Raw genomic sequence first — 19643 nt, 5'->3', positions numbered from 1 at the left:
TTGAGGGGGGAGAGAGGTTTTTTTTGGGTGTTTGGGGAAATGGGTGGGGGGGGGGGGGTGTAACAGCAGTAAAAGTGTTTATTTTAACCGTGAACAGATCAGTCATTGTTTTTGATGTTTAATAGCATCGAGTTTGCTGTACGCTTTGCTAAACCGCTCTCATTTGCTGTGAAGACAAGTCAACATTTGACTTTCTTAATGTGCAATATACATTTATCTACAGGGAATTGATTGGTTCATGAACATGCTTCTGTTTCAAATATATAGTCATAAATATATTCAATAACTAATGCTCATTATTGTATTAACTGGCTGCTGTAGTAACAGTAGCCTTAAAGAGATTGTCCACCCAAAATTTAAAATTCTGTCATTTACTCACCCTGTTGCAAACCTGTACAAGTTTCTTTCGTCTGTTGATCAAAAAAAGAGATTTGAAGAATGTTGGTAACCAAACAGTTGAATGTCCTCATTTACTTCCACATTACTTGGTGGAAATCAATGGTTACCAAGATTCTTTAAAATATCTTCTTTTGTGTTCAACAGATGATAGAAACTCATACAGGTTTGGAACAACTTAAAATAATGCACAATAATGGATAAGTTGTTTAGAAAACATGCTGTTTTCTTTTATTTGAGCAGAATACCTCAATACGATTCATTGTGCCGCCCTGAAACTTGATATCTGCAGAAAAGTCATGTTGAAATGTTACGAAAACTTGCACTTGTTTTTCAGAATAATGTGCACTGATGAGTTAAGAGAGACCAGGAATATTAGCAAAGTAAATATGATCCCTTTTGATTTCATGTTGCAGGGCTCCAGAAAAAAATTAACTAAGGAGACGTTGGCTCCTATAAGAAACAAAATAGGGTGCCAAATTATTTTTTTAGGTGCCACAGAAAAAACTTGAGACCGAACTTGAGAACTATACTGCAAAGAATTGTTTATTACACAGAATCTGTGCCAATTTCATGGACCATAATCATGTCAGCATCACTTGGCCATTGAGTATAGTCTGGGCCTATAAATGTTGTCACATGTCTCACACATCCAGGGTTTTTCTTCATTAGTAACATGCAATTTTATAAGAGGTGTTGAATTTGATCTTTAGCTCCTTGCATTCTTTCTTACGTAGACAACACAGGTTAAGTAAAAAATATAAATATATGCAATATAGTGCATACATTTAGAAAAATGCTCTTCTTTATAAGTATTTTTTTTATCTGAATGGACGCAGAGTGGTTATTCTGAGGTAAATATAGTGTTACATGGCATTGTTTAAGCTTTACACGTTTTCCGCTGTTTGAAACACTGAGTAAGCGATTACATGAGACATTTCAGTAAGTTGTACTAGGCTGTCTTATAAAATAGCACACTTTTTGATGTTATTCATATTCATTTCGTATTATAGTTGTAAAGACAAAGATATGAGTTCACTTGAACTGAGGCGCTAAAGCAATCGCGTATCCCACATTAAAGAGTGCCAAAATGGTATTTATTGTTTGAATTTTATGATTTTGAAGCTGATACTTTGTTTATTAGAAGGTAACAAAGTTTATTGCCATTATTGGACAGCAAGTGCGCTAAATAATATGAAGTTCATGTATTAACAGAACACAGCATATAGACTACAGAGCTGACAGCTTTATCCTTTTTCCTGCTTGTTTAGCTTTAACAATCAGGAAAAAAAGCATTACATGCAAATTTTTAAGTCATAACCTGTAAAATTATATAGTCGCCACTCGCCAGTGGCAACCTCAGCAAAAACTAAATTCGCAATTTAATATTTTTGAACGCAAATGCGACCGTTTTAGTTGCAGTCTGGAGCTTTGTGTTGACTTAAAAATGTTGACACTTGCATGCATTAATTTAATGTCCAAGAAAGGACCTTGCTCTCCAGATTTCCTTGTTATCCCGACTCCAGATACCTCATGCCACAGCCGCTCTCTGAACTCTAAATGCCTCGTTTCGCAAAGTAGGCATCCGTTTGCTTCCTAGAGTGAAATCGTATTTGCCTGCGTCGTGTCTCAGGAAGTGAAATCCTGTTGATGTTTGTCTTATGTAAGAGCTTTTGGACGTAACCGCTTTCATCATGATGATCTGATATTGGGCACATCCAGAACGCCCTGGTGCCAGCGGTTATGCCATCCCTAGACGTAATCATAGTGTTTAAAGCACTTAATGAGAAGCTGGGTTTGTCTGGTGTGTTTTTAACTGTGACATGCTGCGGAGGCCAGAGCTCACATGCTGCCTTCCAGTTATGAGATGCTTCTGTTTCTAGGACTGCAACAACTAATCGATAAAATCGCTAATGATTATAATCAACAGCCCTTTTCATTATCGATTAGTCGGCTCTTTGTGCTGTGCATGGAGAACCTAAATGAGTGATGCTACTTCTAAATGCAAATGTTTATTTTAAATTCGACTATATTCACAATCTCCTCATCACAGGCAGGCACAGCACTCATTTCAGCATGTGTTCGTGTTTGTGTGTGCTGTCTGCGTCACTAATAGCATGTGCCTATATTGTGCGAATATCGTTATCGAAGAAGGTGTACCATCGATAAATATCGATACCGTTTTATCGCCCAGGCCTAGTTTATATAATGTGTATATATAAAATAAACACTTATTTTAAAAATAAATATATAATACACATACGTATATAATGTAATTTTTAAAAATATAATAAAGATATTATAAAAACTGCATATATATGTGCGCATATATTAGGGCTGTCAATCTATTAAAATATTTAATCGTGATTAATCGCATGATTGTCATGAGTTAACTCGTGATTAATCGCAACTTAATCGCACCTTTTTATCTGTTCTAAATGTACCTTAAATTAAAATACTCTAATCAACATGGGCATGGACAAATATGGATGCTTTATGCAAATGTATGTTTATTATTAGTGAAACCATAGTCAACAAGACTAGACATGTTTCAAAGGTCATAGATGTTAGAGGTCAAAGAACTTGTTCATGTCTATTAGACACGTGAAAAAATAACATAGAAATACCAGGTTCCCATTACTTCTCTTTATTTGCACTGAGCAATTTACTTACACAAGCCTGTTTGCATTATTTGCAGGACAGGGCAGCTCACTTCTTCTGAAAATGCGAAATGTACATTTATTATTTATTAATACATTTGTTTGCCTCTCTTTGCCCACATACTGTATTTTGATGCAGCTAAATTCTCAATAAAACAGTTTCATTGATATATTTGACTGTTTCTGTTGTCAGACAACGGAATGAATATGAAATAGTGACTGAACCGCGACCCATTAAAAGACTAACATTACTAGCTCTACCTTCCAAGATGTTAATCTGCAAAAAAATCCTGATTTATAATTGAGCCGTCGTCTGATGAAATCAAATAATAAGCACATATGAAATTTTTTTTTTATAGTATGTGTACAGTGCAACAGAAAAGAGCTTTTTTACATTTTAGAGAAGCCAAATTGCGATACCGAACAGGACCACATGGAGATGCCAAATAACCCCTAAACCAACCGCCGGCTGACTGCATAAATCAGTACACGGATCCATTCAGTATAACTAAACACAGCAACATACACATGACAAATCAAAACATTATCGTGAATGTGTGAGGAAACAACGTGAATGTACGGAAATGTCTGTGCCTGTGCATAAATACAATGTGCGATCAGTGCATCAAGAGCACTCATACGCGCATTATTATAACGGACTCACGCGTGCTTACTGTACGATTCCTGTATGCCACCGCAATCGTCTTTACCTTGATTGCAGTCTTCATCTATCAAAACTTTACTAGCGAGACTCATCTGGCCATACAGCGGTGGGATGTGTTGACAACCCATTCAGTCTGTACTTCACACAGCGCGTGTGACGTGTGAGGGCTCGCGCTCTTCAAAGACAATCACAGAATATGACCGAGCTCGTGCTTAAAAGCAAAACACACTGGAATGAATAATTCACTGAAAACGCAATGCGAGTCTCTGTTCTCTCTGCAATCTCTGATGTAATCAGCCTGGTTTCCTTTATATTAGCGCTGTTTTAATGCTGACGGATTGTTTGAATGCATTCGCTTCCTGGTTCATTGGACTGAAAACTTTCCTGGAGTTTAGCGGCTTAAAATGATCTAATCGCAAGCAGTAGCAAAATTGGGTTAAAGGGTTAGAATAGAAATTGTGCTTCAGTATTTTTGCGTTAATTGCATTAAATTATTTTAATGTGTTAAGGATTGTAAAATGAATCGCGTGCATTAATGCGTTAACGATGACACCTCTTATATATATATATATATTAGGGCTGCATGATAAATCGCATGCGACGATCATGCGAATCTCATCAGTAAAGCCGGTTCTTTGATTAGTAGTAAATGTCCATCATGTGCTTTCATATGGAGCGCCATTTAATACACCGAGCCGTAGATCTCTTGACAAGCTACACATCTGCGCAGATACATATATACATGTATATATGTATCTGAATTATAGATTAATAAATTATATTTAGTATAATTAAATATTAAAGATGCACAATATTGGATTTTTGCCGATATACGATTTGCCGATATTTTTCAACTCATTTTGGCCGATAGCTTGATGCCGGTACCGATATATTTCCTTTTGTTTGGAAACAACAGCAAGTCTCTCCTGTGCAGAAATGATAAGCAAATGATTTTTAATTTTGGTTCGTTTTTAACAAGAACTTATTTGTTAGAATTAAATAAACAATGATGAAGTTCTTTTATAGTGACAGTACACTGAAGATTTGAAAATAAATTTAAATAAACTATATTCAATCACTGCATTTTTTCCCCCAGAAAGACGCAGTGGTCACCTTAACATTTTATTTTAAGATTTAACATTTGTAAATGGTCCTAAAGCAAGAGTTGTAAAACTTTTGAAAATCTTTTAGAGCTCATAATTTGTTTAAAAAATATAACATATTACACATTAATGAATAAATCGGTATATATACAATTATTTAAGTGTCATGTTTGTGATTTTTTTTTTTTTCATGTAAGCTATTGATTCTGAACATTAAATCAAAACATACTCATGATTTTATGGCATCAATTACTGCTTTATTTAATCAGAAACGCAGTCTAAATATTTGTGTATTTTGCTTTCGTTTTATTAGAAGGGGCCAACAGAGCCCCCTACAGATTAAAACGCTTTACTGAGCGGACATTAGGACCCGGGGGAGGCTGCCGCTGCACTGTGCTATTAGGTTTACTCTATCATACACCGAACGCGTAGACATATCGGCATCATTTTTCATATTGGCCCAATGCAGATATTTACATTTAAAGTCATTATCAGCCGATTCCGATATTGGTCAGATAATATTGTGCATCCCTATTAAATATTATATATAATGTATATGTACTGTATATATAATGTGTATATATACATATATATAAATAAAAGCATATTTTAAAAAAGATTAATGTATAATATATATATATATATATATATATATATTTTTTATTATATGTATATATGTATGTGTGTGCATGTGTATTGTCTGTATATAAAATATGAAATATGTATTTTAAATATAGATGTATATATATATATATATATATATATGCAATTTCTAGTTAAGGATGTTGCAATCAAGCAGAATTTATTTGGATATTAATTTTCAATAATTTATGATTTCTTTATTATTTGCAGTAAATATTCGGTTTGTTGTATGTTTCTTAGATCTTCCATTGGCTTTTATTTGACGTTTCCAGGTTAACATGTGCTGCCCTCTATAGATGAAACATCAGACAGATGAAATGCTGCGAGGAATGCAGTATTTTTGACAAAGGATGTCTGTTAAGCATCTTATCTTGCCGTTTAAACCTGCAGCACTAAACCGCTGCGTCTCCATCTCTCTGTCCGAGGTATCGCTGCTTCAGTGTTGCAGTGGCACAGAAAAGAGGTTTGGTCATTCATCAGAAATGCCCTAAAACACTTACATTAGTATTCACATGATCTACTCGCTCCAGGTTTTCCAGCATTATAGCCGTTTTCCTGTTTCTCATGGAAGTGCTTGGAGGCCCCTTCCGTTTCCCAGCCTGTGAGATACTTGCGGTTTAATTTAGAGAAGCTTCCTTCCTGTCTTTGTTCGTGGGATGAATGCAGTCGCTTCCCTTCCCCTCCGGCCGGCTGAAACAAACATCTGCAGGCAGAAAATAAACAGAGCGTCTGAGTTTCCCCTTTCCGCGCTTGCAAATCAAACGCCTAGCAAACAACAAACCGCTTTAGCTGAGTTGAGCTGTTTTGGTTAATCAACACGCGAGAGCAATGCTAGATTTAGCAGCATGAAGAGTCGTTTAGGTTTTCAGAGATAGAAAAACATGTTTCTGACTTCCGTGTTGCTTAACTTGTCATGCTTGGTTCGCAGACGTGAAGATGATGTCTAGTAAAGTGCAAAGTGACAATCACAATTGGATTTTTGCATTTTTAATTACATTTTTTTTTAGCTGCCTAATATGACCAAGGTGCAGTGTAATTATGGATTTATCACACTGGAATTAGCAGGTCAAGTCTAACGCATTGTATTCTGGGATTGGGCTGCAAAATTTATCTTTCAGTTTGATGGTTTAACTTTGAAAATTAGGGAATTAAGTATTGTAATATTGTAATACAAAAAAAAAAGACTATTATTTTTAAATCCTTTTTTTATTTTACAGTGAAATATTACATAAACAGTTTTAGTAATTTTTATTTTTATTTAGTACTAATAAATATTTCATTTTATTTAATACTAATAAATTTGTACTAATAAGTACTAATACATATTATGTTGCTGTACTACAAATAAGCACAGCAAACCTGGAATGTTTAATATTAAAATATTTATATTGTAATTTCTGAGATGTAATGTAAAAATAAAATGTATATTTTGAAAATACATTTTACAGAGAAATATTTATTGTTTAGTAAATTTTTTGTATTTTTAGCAATATTTATTTTGAGTAATTTTATATTTGTATTTAGTGTTAATAAAGTAATATTATAAACAATAATAATAATAGGATTATTATTATTATAATTTTAGTATTATTATTATCATTATTATGAATAAATCTTGGCCAAATTGTGCAGTACTACAGTATGTTTAGCATTGTAATTACATAGTATAACATTTTTATATCATAATTTATGAGTTGCTATGTAAAAATACAATTTTATATATTTTCAAATAATATTTTTTATTTTACTGTTTAATATTCCATGATATAATTTATATTTTAGTAATTTTTATTTAGTACTGGTAGAGTAATATTGTTTTATTATTATTTGTTATTGTTATTATTATTATTTTGGCCAAATTATTATTAAATGTATTATTTTGTGCATCACTACAAAACACCGCAAACCTGGAATGTTTTTTTAATTCAATTTTAAATTGCAATCACAGTTTTAATGTTAGCGGTCCCAGCTGTTTCCCCCCTAAATTCCCAGATACCGTTTTAATTTTGGAAAATCTATGTGGTCTAGATATTTCTATGCGTACAGACAGTTGCACCCTGCGCAAAGTACACATACGATATACTGCAGAAAGTAGTTTCACATGGACTACAAAGAAGAGAAAGCATTCATCGCTTGTTTCTTTATCCCATTGCTCCTGCTTCTAGCTAAACCAAGAGTGGGTTGTCCATTTCCAATTCGAGCTGATGTCACTGAGTCACTGAAGGTGTGTCGTTCTGTTTCACGTTCATTTCTCTTCAGAATGCTCCTGAATTATGACACAAATCCTCCGTGATCTGGTCACGTTGATGTGTGCTGTGTGGTTCACTTTCTGTATGGATGAGCTCAGTGACTTCTAATAACGATGCCCACATCATCTAGAGCTCCTACGGTAATGACTCAGAATGCTGTAATCTTCTCATAAAACATCTGCTGGATTTACTGGATGGAGTTTGCACCTTGTTCAGACAAGTGCAGCCATTGGCGGGGGAAAATCTGCGTAGACCTGGCCTCTTCTGTCCAGAACTTCTTTAAAGTATTTTGTAGGTCTAGATGGGCTGTTTGTGGTCTATAATGTGTTCCAACTAGGGCTGTGCGATATGGACAAAAAAAACCTATCGCGATTTCTTTGATCAATTTTGCGATTTCGATTTTAATCACGATTTTGATGCACACAGACATGCTTTACAGTCATAAATGCATTCAGTGTGAATTTGAAACATATTTCCAAAAGAAAACCAATTAGAGCTTTATCAAAAAGCTGTAACATGTCTCTAGAACAGACATGAGGCAAAATAATCACTAAGTAAAGGTGTAACAAAATGTCTCTAGAATAGACATATATGGCAGAAAAAAAAATCCTGTGTCCAGGGCCATGCATTGGTCATATAGCTCTTTGTGGCGTTGCCTCAGATGTTGTACTCCGTCTGCAGTGCGTATACAGTATGTGTATGCGGTGCAGTATATATATAATATATATATACTGTATATTATATATATATATATATATATATTAGTATATTATATATAATATAATATTAGATATCAATCTGATTTATTTCTAATTTTGTATAGTAACGTTTTAAATTTAGAATTGTTTATTTTATTTTTATTGATATAATTATATTGTACTATTTAAGATTATATTAAAATTTATTTTTATTTTTATATTCTAATTTATAATATTTCTTTCTTTTTATATTTATCATTTTTAGTTTTATTTTATTTATATTATAATTTACCTTCATTTATTTATTTATTTTAGTTTTTTAACACATTTTTTTGCACTGAAATCGGATTGAACATAATTCAATTGTACTTTTTGTATAATGGCAATAAAGATTCTGATTCTGAATATTTATTTTATTTATTAATGTATTATACATTTTTATGTTTTTAATTTATTATTCAATTTTATTTTTATTTTGTTTAATATTGTATTTTGTTTTACTTTTTTTGTATTATGTTATATAATTTTTTTATACATTCCATTTACTTTTAATTTTGTATAATTATAATATTTAGCATTGTTTATTTATTTATTTTCAAATGTTTATAATTATATTTAGTTTTATATTATATTATGCTTATTTTATTAAATTTGTATTAATTTTTCCATTAATATTTCTACTTTTTAAAATTCATATAATTATATTTTGAAATCAGATTGAACATAATTCAATTGTACTTTTTGTATAATGGCAATAAAGATTCTGATTCTGAATATTTATTTAATTTATTAATGTATTATACATTTTTATGTTTTTAATTTATTATTCAATTTTATTTTTATTTTGTTTAATATTGTATTTTGTTTTACTTTTTTTGTATTATGTTATATAATTTTTTTATACATTCCATTTACTTTTAATTTTGTATAATTATAATATTTAGCATTGTTTATTTATTTATTTTCAAATGTTTATAATTATATTTAGTTTTATATTATATTATGCTTATTTTATTAAATTTGTATTAATTTTTCCATTAATATTTCTACTTTTTAAAATTCATATAATTATATTTTATTTTGTTATCTTGTTGTATTTACATTTTTTATTGTATTAATTTTTTTTTAATTATTATATTTTTATCAAGATCACATTGTGAAAGGAATCTAGCACAATAAGACCAGACACATCTCTTAAGAACATACACAGAGGTCATTCATTTCACGTTGTCTTGAACGAGCAGAGAGAATAATGACATTGTCATGCCATCGTTTGATTCACATCTCTCTGACTCACAATGTAGTAAAGGAGGCTGTAATCATATGACCCCTCCCCTATAATGAAGCTGTTGTTTCCCGAGACGTCTCAGTGTGACGTCACGCTCCCTCGGGAGAAAACACCCGATGACTCTTCTGAGACAGAATAACCCCGTGTTGTTTTTTCTGCTGGATAAGGGAATATAAACGGCGAGCTCATGCCTGACCTTTCCCTTCTGGACACCTCCAGGCCGTTTGGGAAGGGTGGTCCTGTGAAATGAATGGGGAAGCATCTGTGTTCTCCATGAGGCTTTGGGTCTCCGGGATGGGATGAGGGGGGAGGTAGCCGCTTCCTGAAAGGCAGTCACATTGTTTGGGCTTTTTTGGCTTCCAAACACACTGGAGAACTCGCAGTGATGAAATGAGCGCTGCGAATGTCTGGTATTTGATATGGTTTTGGGACCATACTGGCGTCATCAAGGGTTTGGGTGATGAAACCTTAAAGGGACATTGAGCAAAACCTCAGCGGTGAGTTCTGCAGATATGTTTTTCCTGCGCTTTACTGTTATTGTGCTGGTATATATGCTTGAGGATGACTTAAAGGGCTGTTAATCAAACATTTCTAGTGCACGACCATTGATTAAACCTCTACATTAAAGGGATAGTTCACCCAAAAATGAGAATTTGCTGTTTACTCACCCTTCAGGCCATCCAAGATGTATGTGTCTTTTGTCTTCAGTAGAACAATAAAGACGGTTTTTAGCTGAAACGGTGGTCCTTGATTCATAAAATGCAAGTCAATGGCATGAGAGCCAAAAAAGCATATACAGACAACACAAAATTAATCCCTGCGGCTCCTGACAATATATTGAGGTCTTATGAAGCGAAACAATCAGTCTGTGCAAGAAACTGAAACTGAAATTACCTGTAATCCAGAGCCTCAGGCAAACGGTCTGAAGTGATGTCCGGTTCACGAACTAATCTTTCTTTTGAACCAGTCCAGTTCCTCCAGCAGTCACTGAAACCGTTTGACACGGACCGATGAGCCGCTGTTATGATCATGTGTGAACTGAGAGCTTGAATGAAAGGGAGAAATGAAAGTTTTTTTTATGATTTGCCATGGTTTATGTAAAGGTGAAATGATAAAGACGAGATTATTCACTTTATATGCTTTAGAGATGTAAAACATCCATGTTTGACACCATTATTGGATGCTTTGATAATATAATTGCGTATACATTACATCATCGAGTGATTATGTAAACGAACTTGTGAATTGTTTATTTGAACCAGTTCATTGAAATGAACTTTCCGAAAGAATCAGTTCACAGAAAAAGAGTTTTCCTAAGGCTCTGGATTACAGGTAATAATGTTGTAAATAATGTTCAGTTTCTTGCACAGACTGATCGTTTCGCTTCATAAAACCTCAATATATCATCTGGAGCCATGGGTATTAATTTTGTGTTGCCTGTATATGCTTTTTTATGACTCTCAGAGTGCCAGTAGCCATTGACTTACATTCTACAAATCACCAAGGACCACGATTTCAACTCAAAATCTTCTTTACGGTTCCACTGAAGAAAAAATCGGATGGCCTGAGAGTGAGTAAATTAACAGCAAAGGTTAATTTTTGGGTGCACTATCCCTTGAAGTATTAAAGTCAATACCTGGTGTTAGTTAATGCAGTGTTCGTGCTCCAGACGCGAATGATTAATCAATTCATGTGTCTTTATTATTCTTAAAAAGCAAAAATCTAGTTATGTAAGATTCTGCTAATTCAGAGTCATTTAATCTCCAAACTTAGCTGCGTTTGCTCTGTAGTGCAGCGTAATGCTGTGTTTATGATGTGAGCCGCTGAAGTTTGGGTGAGCAGCGAACGCTGATTTTCTTGCCTACACTTAAAAAAAAAACCCTTCAGCTGAAATCAGAGAGAAATCAAGGCGTTATCACGGCCGGATCACGCACCAACACGGCACTAAAGAAGCAGCAGGTGCATCTTTAGAGCTTCAAAGCTGTTTATGTCTCTGACACGTGCGTCTTCAAAGCTCTTTGATGGAAGTTTTCTTCTCTTTATCAGCTCGGCTTTACCCACAGGCTGAAGAAGTCTTCTTACATGTGGTGGGAGCTGGAAATCGCTCATGCTTTTTTTCTGGTTCCTTCCGTGCATCATGTTATATTATCTAACGATGGCTTCTGAAGCTCTGCCACACACACACACACAGAGAATAGTGTATTTTCAGTGTTTGAGCGAGGAAAGGACCATGTCTGTTTCTCTTTCAGGAGGTTTTGAAGCAGCTACAAGGAAGTATTGAAGAGGACTCCATAGATTCGCAAGGCCAGATTGATTTTTTGGAAAGAATTAAAGGTGAGGACAGATGACTTATTCAGTATTCATGTGAGCAATGCACATTTTAACATTAATCTTGATCTATTACACAACTTAGTAAGCGGCCTACCTAAATTGCATTTTAAGTGAATAGAGTAAACATTTCAACTAACCACTGCCCTCTGCTCAGTTGATTTTAACTACATTAAGACAATTGTTTTAGCTGTAATCTATTCTCATAAAGATTATTTTAGGATTTTAGCAAATCACATTTGTAATATTAGTAGACTAAACCTTTAAAAAATTCAACTAACTTAAAATATTTTATGATATTGATTGATTTGGTATTTGCCAAGTCAAACATATGGTTACTACCAAGGGATCATAAATATTAAGTTTTGTTATAATTTTAATTTCATGTTTCTAATTAAAAATGTCTTTTATTATTTTATAGTTTATTTTATTATATATTTTTATTTTATGTATTTTTTCTATTTCTAAAATTTTGTATAATTACGATATTTTGTATTGTATTGTTCATTTTATTTTTTTATTTGTATAATTATATGTATTTGTTATATATATGTGTGTGTGTGTGTGTGTGTGTATAACATATTAAATTGTTTATTACATATTTTAATTACATATTTTATTATATTTAGTTTTATTTTGACATTTTATTTTCAAATTTTACAGGTATTAAAGGTTTTCTGAAATGTAAAAATATCCAAATTATGTATTATCTAATTAAATATGCACTAATTTGTGTAAATTTCCAGATCAGAAATCTGAGCATTGTATAAAGCCAGTTTAAAATTCTTTTTTGATTTTGTTGACATAAGATTTTATTTTTTTTACAGGCTTTTACAGAGGGATTTTGGAATATATATATATATATTTTTTTTCTTGGTTTATTTTCATATAAATTAAGAAAATGCAGTCAACAGACAGAACAAAAATGCATGACCAATGCATGTAAAAACACTGGTTTTGTCTTAAGACATCATAGGTGTGTTCCAAAAGCAAACCGTTTCAAATAATAAATTGCTTTGGTCCAATTTTCACCCAGTGTTTGTGTGTGCTGTGTATTTTTATGCATGGCATATGCTTGTCATTAGCTTAGCAACAAGGTAATGTCAAACCCGTTTCAGAATCAAGTGCTATTTGTGTGGTTGCTGCATACATATGTGTTCCAAATCGGTCACTTGTGGCGTTTCATTTCATTTCGGATTCTGCCTGAGAAGGTCTCTGTAGTCAGAAGACAGCAAGGCAGCTCACTAAGCTGAATATGATGTAAACACTCTTTAATGTACTGTATTTTCCAGAATATAAGTCAAGCTTTTTATCAAAATGGGCTGCGACTTATATTGCAAAGCAACTTATGTAATGCAATTTACGTCAGGCATGCAAAACCTGCAGATTTGTGTCGAATGAGAGAAATACGTGAGCCCAAGTCTATTTGTATAGTGCATTTCACACATGCCAGTTGTTTCAGTTTTGCTTTAAACACACGAGCCTAGAGTTGGCGTTTATAATAAACTTTATAATTCTTTATAATCAATACCACTATAATTTTTTAATTTTTATACTTATTTTTCATTCCTGTTCTAAATACCATTCATTTTCATTTTTAAATGTATATTTAATTATATTTTATATTGTATAGTGTGTTTTTATAATTATGTATTTTTTACTTGTATAATGCATATATAATAACATTTTTGTACTATTGTTTTATTTTTATTTTTTTTAGTGCTGTCAAACAATCGCGATAAATCACATCCAAAATAAAAGTTTTTGTTTACATAATATATGTATGTGTACTGTGTTTATTTATTATGTATATATAAATACACACACATACAGTATATTTTGAAAATATTTACATGTATAATCACATCCAAAATAAAAGTTTTTGTTTACATAATATATGTATGTGTACTGTGTTTATTTATTATGTATTTATGTATATACACACATACAGTATATTTTGAAAATATTTACATGTATATACATTTATATATTTATTTATATTAATATATCAACATATTTTTCTAAATATATACAAGCATGTGTTTGTATACAAATAAATATACACAGAACACGCACATATATTATGTAAACAAAAACTTTTATTTTGGATGCGATTAATCGTGATTAAACGTTTGACAGCACTAATATTTTTTATATCATTTTACTTTCTATTATGTTGTATTTTTTATTACATTGCATCTTTTGAAATTTTATAACATTTTAGTTGAGTTAAAAAAATATTTAGTTATGATTCAAAAAGAATTTGTGGTAGAGTGAGAGTAACTGAAATGCACGTTTAGAATGTTTGAAAATGTTTTATGTATTTTGCGTTTATTTCTAAATGTAATTATATTATGTGTCATGTACACCAATGCAACACAATTTTGCTGTGCAATATAACTTATTTTCTGGAAAATGTTACATGTGGCCGTTCACTGATACCCGTCATCTTCCGTTCTGTCCTGCAGAAATGAGTCTTGACCCCAGCAGTTTCTCTGGCGTGAAGTTGAGGTCCAAGGCTTCTCTGCAGGGCTCCGGTTCGACCCACTCAGCCGACAGCAGCCCCAGCCCCAGCCCCATGAGCTCCTTCCCCAGGAGAGGGGTGACCGGCGGGGGTCGAGACAGCGCTGGGTTCCTGGAGGAGCTGGAGAAGGAACGGTGAGCGTGAAGGGATCATTCTGAGCATCAGATGGGAAGGTCATATGGCAGATTAGATCTCTTTAAGCAGGTTAACTAAAGGTTTCTTCTAAAGCTCCTAGAGGGTTTTGCTGCTATGGGATTTACGTGGTAAAATTTGTGACTGATGGTACATTCTTTTTCTTTTAATTTTAACTGAAAATTGAGTGTTTACTATTATCATTTTGCATTATTGACACTATTTTCCTAATTAATGCTGTACAGTTGCTTTGACAATATGTATTGTTAAAAGCGCTATATAAATAAAGGTGACTTGACTTGACATTCGTTTGATTACAAGCGATTACAAGTGTTTGATTATCAGAAGTTAATTTGCAACTTCAGTGCAAAATATGCTGATATATACACTATACCATTTGGGTTTTTATTGAGCAAGGATGCATTAAATTGATCAAAAGTGACCGTGAAGACATTTATGATGTCACAAATTATTTCTATTTCAAATGAATGCTGCTCTTTTGAACTTTCTATTCATTAAAGAATCCTGAAAAATAAAATGCATCACAGTTTCCCACAAAAATATGAAGCAGCACAACTGTTTTCAACATTGATAATAATCAGAAATGTTTCTCGAGCAGCATATTATACTGATTTCTGAAGATCATGTGACACTGAAGACTGGAGTAATGATGCTGAAAATTCAGCTGCACATCACAGGAATAAATTACATTTTAACAGCTATTCACATAGAAAACAGCTATTCTAAATGGCAATAATATTTCACAATATTACAGTTTTTACCATATTTCTAATCAAATTAAATGCAGCCTTGGTGAGCAAAAGAGGCTTCTTTCAAAAACATTTTAAAAAAATCATATTTCTACATTTATCAATAAAAAAATGTTTTTGGAATGTATACTGCTGTTTACATTTTGATCTATAACAAATTTAGAGAGTTATAGATAACAAACTAAAATGCAAATCTAACGGAATTATTTTTGCTTTTATTAGGTCTTTGTTGATGGCAGAACTTGAGAAGGAGGAAAAGGAAAAAGACTGGTATTATGCTCAGTTACAAAACCTCACCAAAAGGATTGACAGTCTGCCGCTGACTGAGAATGTAAGTATTTACAGTATATACATGTGGTGCTCAGTGCACATCATTACTGACCTCATATGATCTCTATAGCTTCACGCTTCTTCTGCTGCTGCTCTAGTTTTCTCTGCAGACCGATATGACGCGCAGGCAACTGGAATACGAAGCGCGGCAGATCAGAGCCGCCATGGAGGAGCAGCTGGGCACATGTCAGGACATGGAGAAACGAGCGCAGGTGGGCTGAGATGCTGAAACTGAGAGACTTGAAACTGGAACTTCTAAATTCAGAGTGTGAAACCACGACTTTGGTAATGAGGTTTCCATCATTTGTCCTCAGGGCCGCGTGGCTCGGATACAGCAGATAGAAAAAGACATGCTGAGGATTCGGACACGTTTACAGGCCCAATCAGCCGACGCAGAGGTACTGCATTATTCTGCTGTCTATAATAAAGTTGTGTTTAGAGGGAGGGATTGAACTTTAGACTCAAGATTAGAAGCAATTAGTACTAATTTTTATAAATTGAAGGAATAGTTCACCCAAAAATTAGGATTTGCTGAAAATGTGCTCACCCTCAGGCAATCAAAGATGCAGATGAGTTTGTTTCTTCATCAGATCTGGAGAAATGTAGCATTGCATCAGTGTCTCAGCAATGGATGCTCTGCAGTGAATGGGTGCCGTCAGAATGAGAGTCCAAACAGCTGATAAAAACATCACAATAATCCACAAGTAATCCACACCACTCCAGTCCATCAATTAACATCTGGAGAAGACAAAAGCTGCATGTTTGTAAGCAACAAATCCATCATTAAGATGTTTTTAACTTCAAACCGTTACTTCCTGCTAAAATACAACTTCATAATCTATAATAACGCTTCCTCCAGTGAAAAGTCCACCTCCTGTTGTCTCTCACATCAAAATCCAGCCACATATTTTTTTTAGAGCTGTTTTGGCTTGTAAACTGCTTGATCTGTGCAGATTTCTCTCCTGATTCAGACCAGACCACTTTTTTAACTAGAGGAAGCATTATTATGTATTATGAATTAGCATTTTGGCCAGAAGTGACAATTTTAATTAAAACATCTTGATGGATTTGTTTCAGCTTTTGTCTTCTCCAGATGTTAGCTGATGGACTGGAGTGGTGTGGATTATTGTGATGTTTTTATCAGCTGTTTGGACTCTCATTCTGACGGCACCCATTCACTGCAGAGCATCCATTGCTGAGACACTGATGCAATGCTACATTTCTCCAAATCTGATGAAGACACAAACTCATCCTAATCTTGGATGGCCTGAGAATGAGCACATTTCCAGCAAATATTCATTTTTGGTTTTAACTACTCCTTTAATTTGTTGGTTCCCCAAAAGCTCAGTGTTATGACCTCTATTTGTGTCCACATGAACAATTGAAAGTCATTTTGTGACGTCTTGTTTAATAATATCTTGTCACTATGGAAATTTGTGGTCAGATTGTGCAAACGTTTGTTCCTTTTTGTGCGTTTAATTCCTTTGCTTTATAAAGGCTGTAATTTCCATCTCAGCATCAGTGTTTGCTGTGTTTCTTCCTGTCTGTAATGTCCTGATTTTAGAGTTTATAAAGAAGCGAACGGAAATGGTGCACAGAAAATGCATCTGTGCATAAACACTGAAGCCATAAAAGTTTAATTGAATGAGCATGCTGTACTAATGGATTGTGTTCTGTGTGGCTGAGCATGTGACATAGCTTGAGGATGCACAGAGCTTTTCTAGCTATGCTTGCATTTATGTATTACATTTACATGTGTGCATTTGGCAGACACTTTTATCCAAAGCGTTGTACATTTCATTCAAGATATACATGAAGTCCTAACTAATCAAAAAAAAATAATATATATATATATATATACTGTATGTGTGTGTGTATATATATATATATATATATATATATATATGAATATGAATATGAATGGCAGAAGCACAACAAAATTTTAAGAAACTTAAACTAAAGTTTAAAACACAGAAAATATAAAAACTAATAAAAAAAGTTAAATTCAAAATTAATAAATAGTAAAATAGTACCTATTTAGTACTTATATTATTATTATAGTATTATTATAGTTTATTGGCTTTAAGCACAAAAATTGCGATATTAACAATAACAAAGCACAATTTACTTGTAACCACATAAATAAACAAAATAATAATAATTTTTTTTTATTTGTAATTATTTATGATTAAAAGATACATATTCAGTGATGCAATTAAACAGAGCTTTTCCTTACCTTAACATACAATATTCTGAGCAAAATAATTGAAATATTTTATATGGCATTAAAATGATACATTTATAACTGTAAAAAAATAAAAATAAAGTGCAAAAAATAAATAACATTAAAAAAAAAGCTTGGCCATTGCTAGTGCAATACTCTGCTGTGCTACAGGAAGTCTATGTATTTTATATAGTAAAATCGTTTTTTTGTATGCATGGTCACTGACATGCTCAGAGTTGATATAAATCCTATCGGACACTTTTGCGTTTCCTCCCCTTCTGTTGCCGTAATCCCGCCGGCTGAAAGAGAAAGCAATGTAGGTCAGGAAGAGCCTGATTGCAGCTGCTGTCCTGTATCTGAAGACTCAGCCTCGCTCAGTATCTCTACACGCTGAATTATCCGCACTTCACAGAGCTGATTACACAGGTTATCCGTCCCCTATAGCCAGAGAGAATTTCTGTCCACCTGTGGCTTACTGAGCATTGCAGGTGTGATTTGCTCAGTTTAACATGCGGTGTCTCATATCCCTCCTCGTTGAATCTTCAGGTCAAGCATGACCCTGTGACGCAGACCGAAGGAGCTCACGCTGCAGGAGATGCTGGCGCTGGTAATGCGGCCTGCTCACAGGTGAGTACTGTATCTATTTGCAATCGTCTCCAACTAAATTAGACTCATTTTGTTGATGGTCTCATGAACAGAAGTGTCCTCCGGTGGCCCTTTTTTTCTGCCAGTGGGTGCCAAGGATTCGGGCCTTTCAGTCTGTGCCAAGAGCTTTGGTGTGCTTTGAATAATAATGATTTGAATGCAGATGCTAATGGTTTTATTGTTCATCATAGAGCTCTAGTTAGACTTTGAAATTCTAAGCAGAAACAGGAGGGTTTTTTGTACTCCATACTGTTTCACTCGCATTAATGCTGCATGGTATTTTTCGGACAGATGGTGCGAGCGGTATGTCGCTGGATTAGGTGCAGGGATCGAGTCTGACACATGAGCCATAAATTGCTCGCTAAGCAAAGAGACTTGCCCCCCATTTTTGTGTTTGCAAAGTGTATTTTATGCAAATTTAGTTTTTAAGATTAGTTTTTACATTTGTATAAATAATTATAATACAAATTCAGTAAAACACAGTGCTGATTATACAATATTCTATGCAAAAATGTTAACATTTCAATATAAATGTATACATTTATAAATACAATAAATATAATTAAAAATATAATTTAAATATGCAAATTTATAAATGTTATTTACCTTTAGAAATGTATTTTTACACTTATAAATACAGTTGTAAATGTACATTTATTTATATTATATTTATATTTAAATATAAATATTCACATATTTACCTATGCATAGTCCCTGCATTCAAAACACTGTATTGTGGACATGCTGAAGATGCTGTTTGATGTAAACAATGACATTTTGTAGGGTGTAAAATATATACAATGCTGTTGATGAATAGTTCAGTGACGTAATAAAACACGATGGGTTTACTTACCTTATCATACAATATTCCAAGAAAATAATAGTAATTATAAACAACTTATAAAAGAAATATATTATAAATATTAAATATAAATTTGTAAATGCTATATATATATATATATATATATATATATATATATATATATATAT

At 33.2% G+C, this 19643-nt stretch overlaps 1 protein-coding gene across 3 annotated transcripts in view; it reads left to right on the top strand.

Annotated features, from left to right (window-relative positions):
- The window catches only part of LOC107568587 (adenomatous polyposis coli protein-like), a 38971-nt gene that overhangs the window by 6019 nt on the left and 13309 nt on the right, over window positions 1–19643 (top strand). Inside the window, exons 1-7 of one of the 3 annotated variants that reach the window (XM_016254554.1) lie at window positions 10019–10197; window positions 11950–12034; window positions 14497–14686; window positions 15677–15785; window positions 15883–15996; window positions 16099–16182; window positions 18555–18635. In XM_016254554.1, the coding sequence (XP_016110040.1) occupies window positions 14499–14686; window positions 15677–15785; window positions 15883–15996; window positions 16099–16182; window positions 18555–18635 (576 nt within the window). In that variant the 5' untranslated portion in view covers window positions 10019–10197; window positions 11950–12034; window positions 14497–14498. Of the gene's footprint in view, window positions 1–10018; window positions 10198–11949; window positions 12035–14496; window positions 14687–15676; window positions 15786–15882; window positions 15997–16098; window positions 16183–18554; window positions 18636–19643 lie in introns of those variants that run through there. The other 2 variants (XM_016254553.1, XM_016254555.1) reach the window with 2 other exon arrangements.

The sequence above is a fragment of the Sinocyclocheilus grahami genome, unplaced genomic scaffold, assembly GCF_001515645.1.
Source record: "Sinocyclocheilus grahami isolate Dianchi unplaced genomic scaffold, SAMN03320097.WGS_v1.1 scaffold1259.1, whole genome shotgun sequence".
Classification (NCBI taxonomy): domain Eukaryota; kingdom Metazoa; phylum Chordata; class Actinopteri; order Cypriniformes; family Cyprinidae; genus Sinocyclocheilus; species Sinocyclocheilus grahami.
The sequence above is the reverse complement of the archived record's forward strand: the minus strand, read 5'-3'. Positions and strand labels throughout refer to the sequence as shown.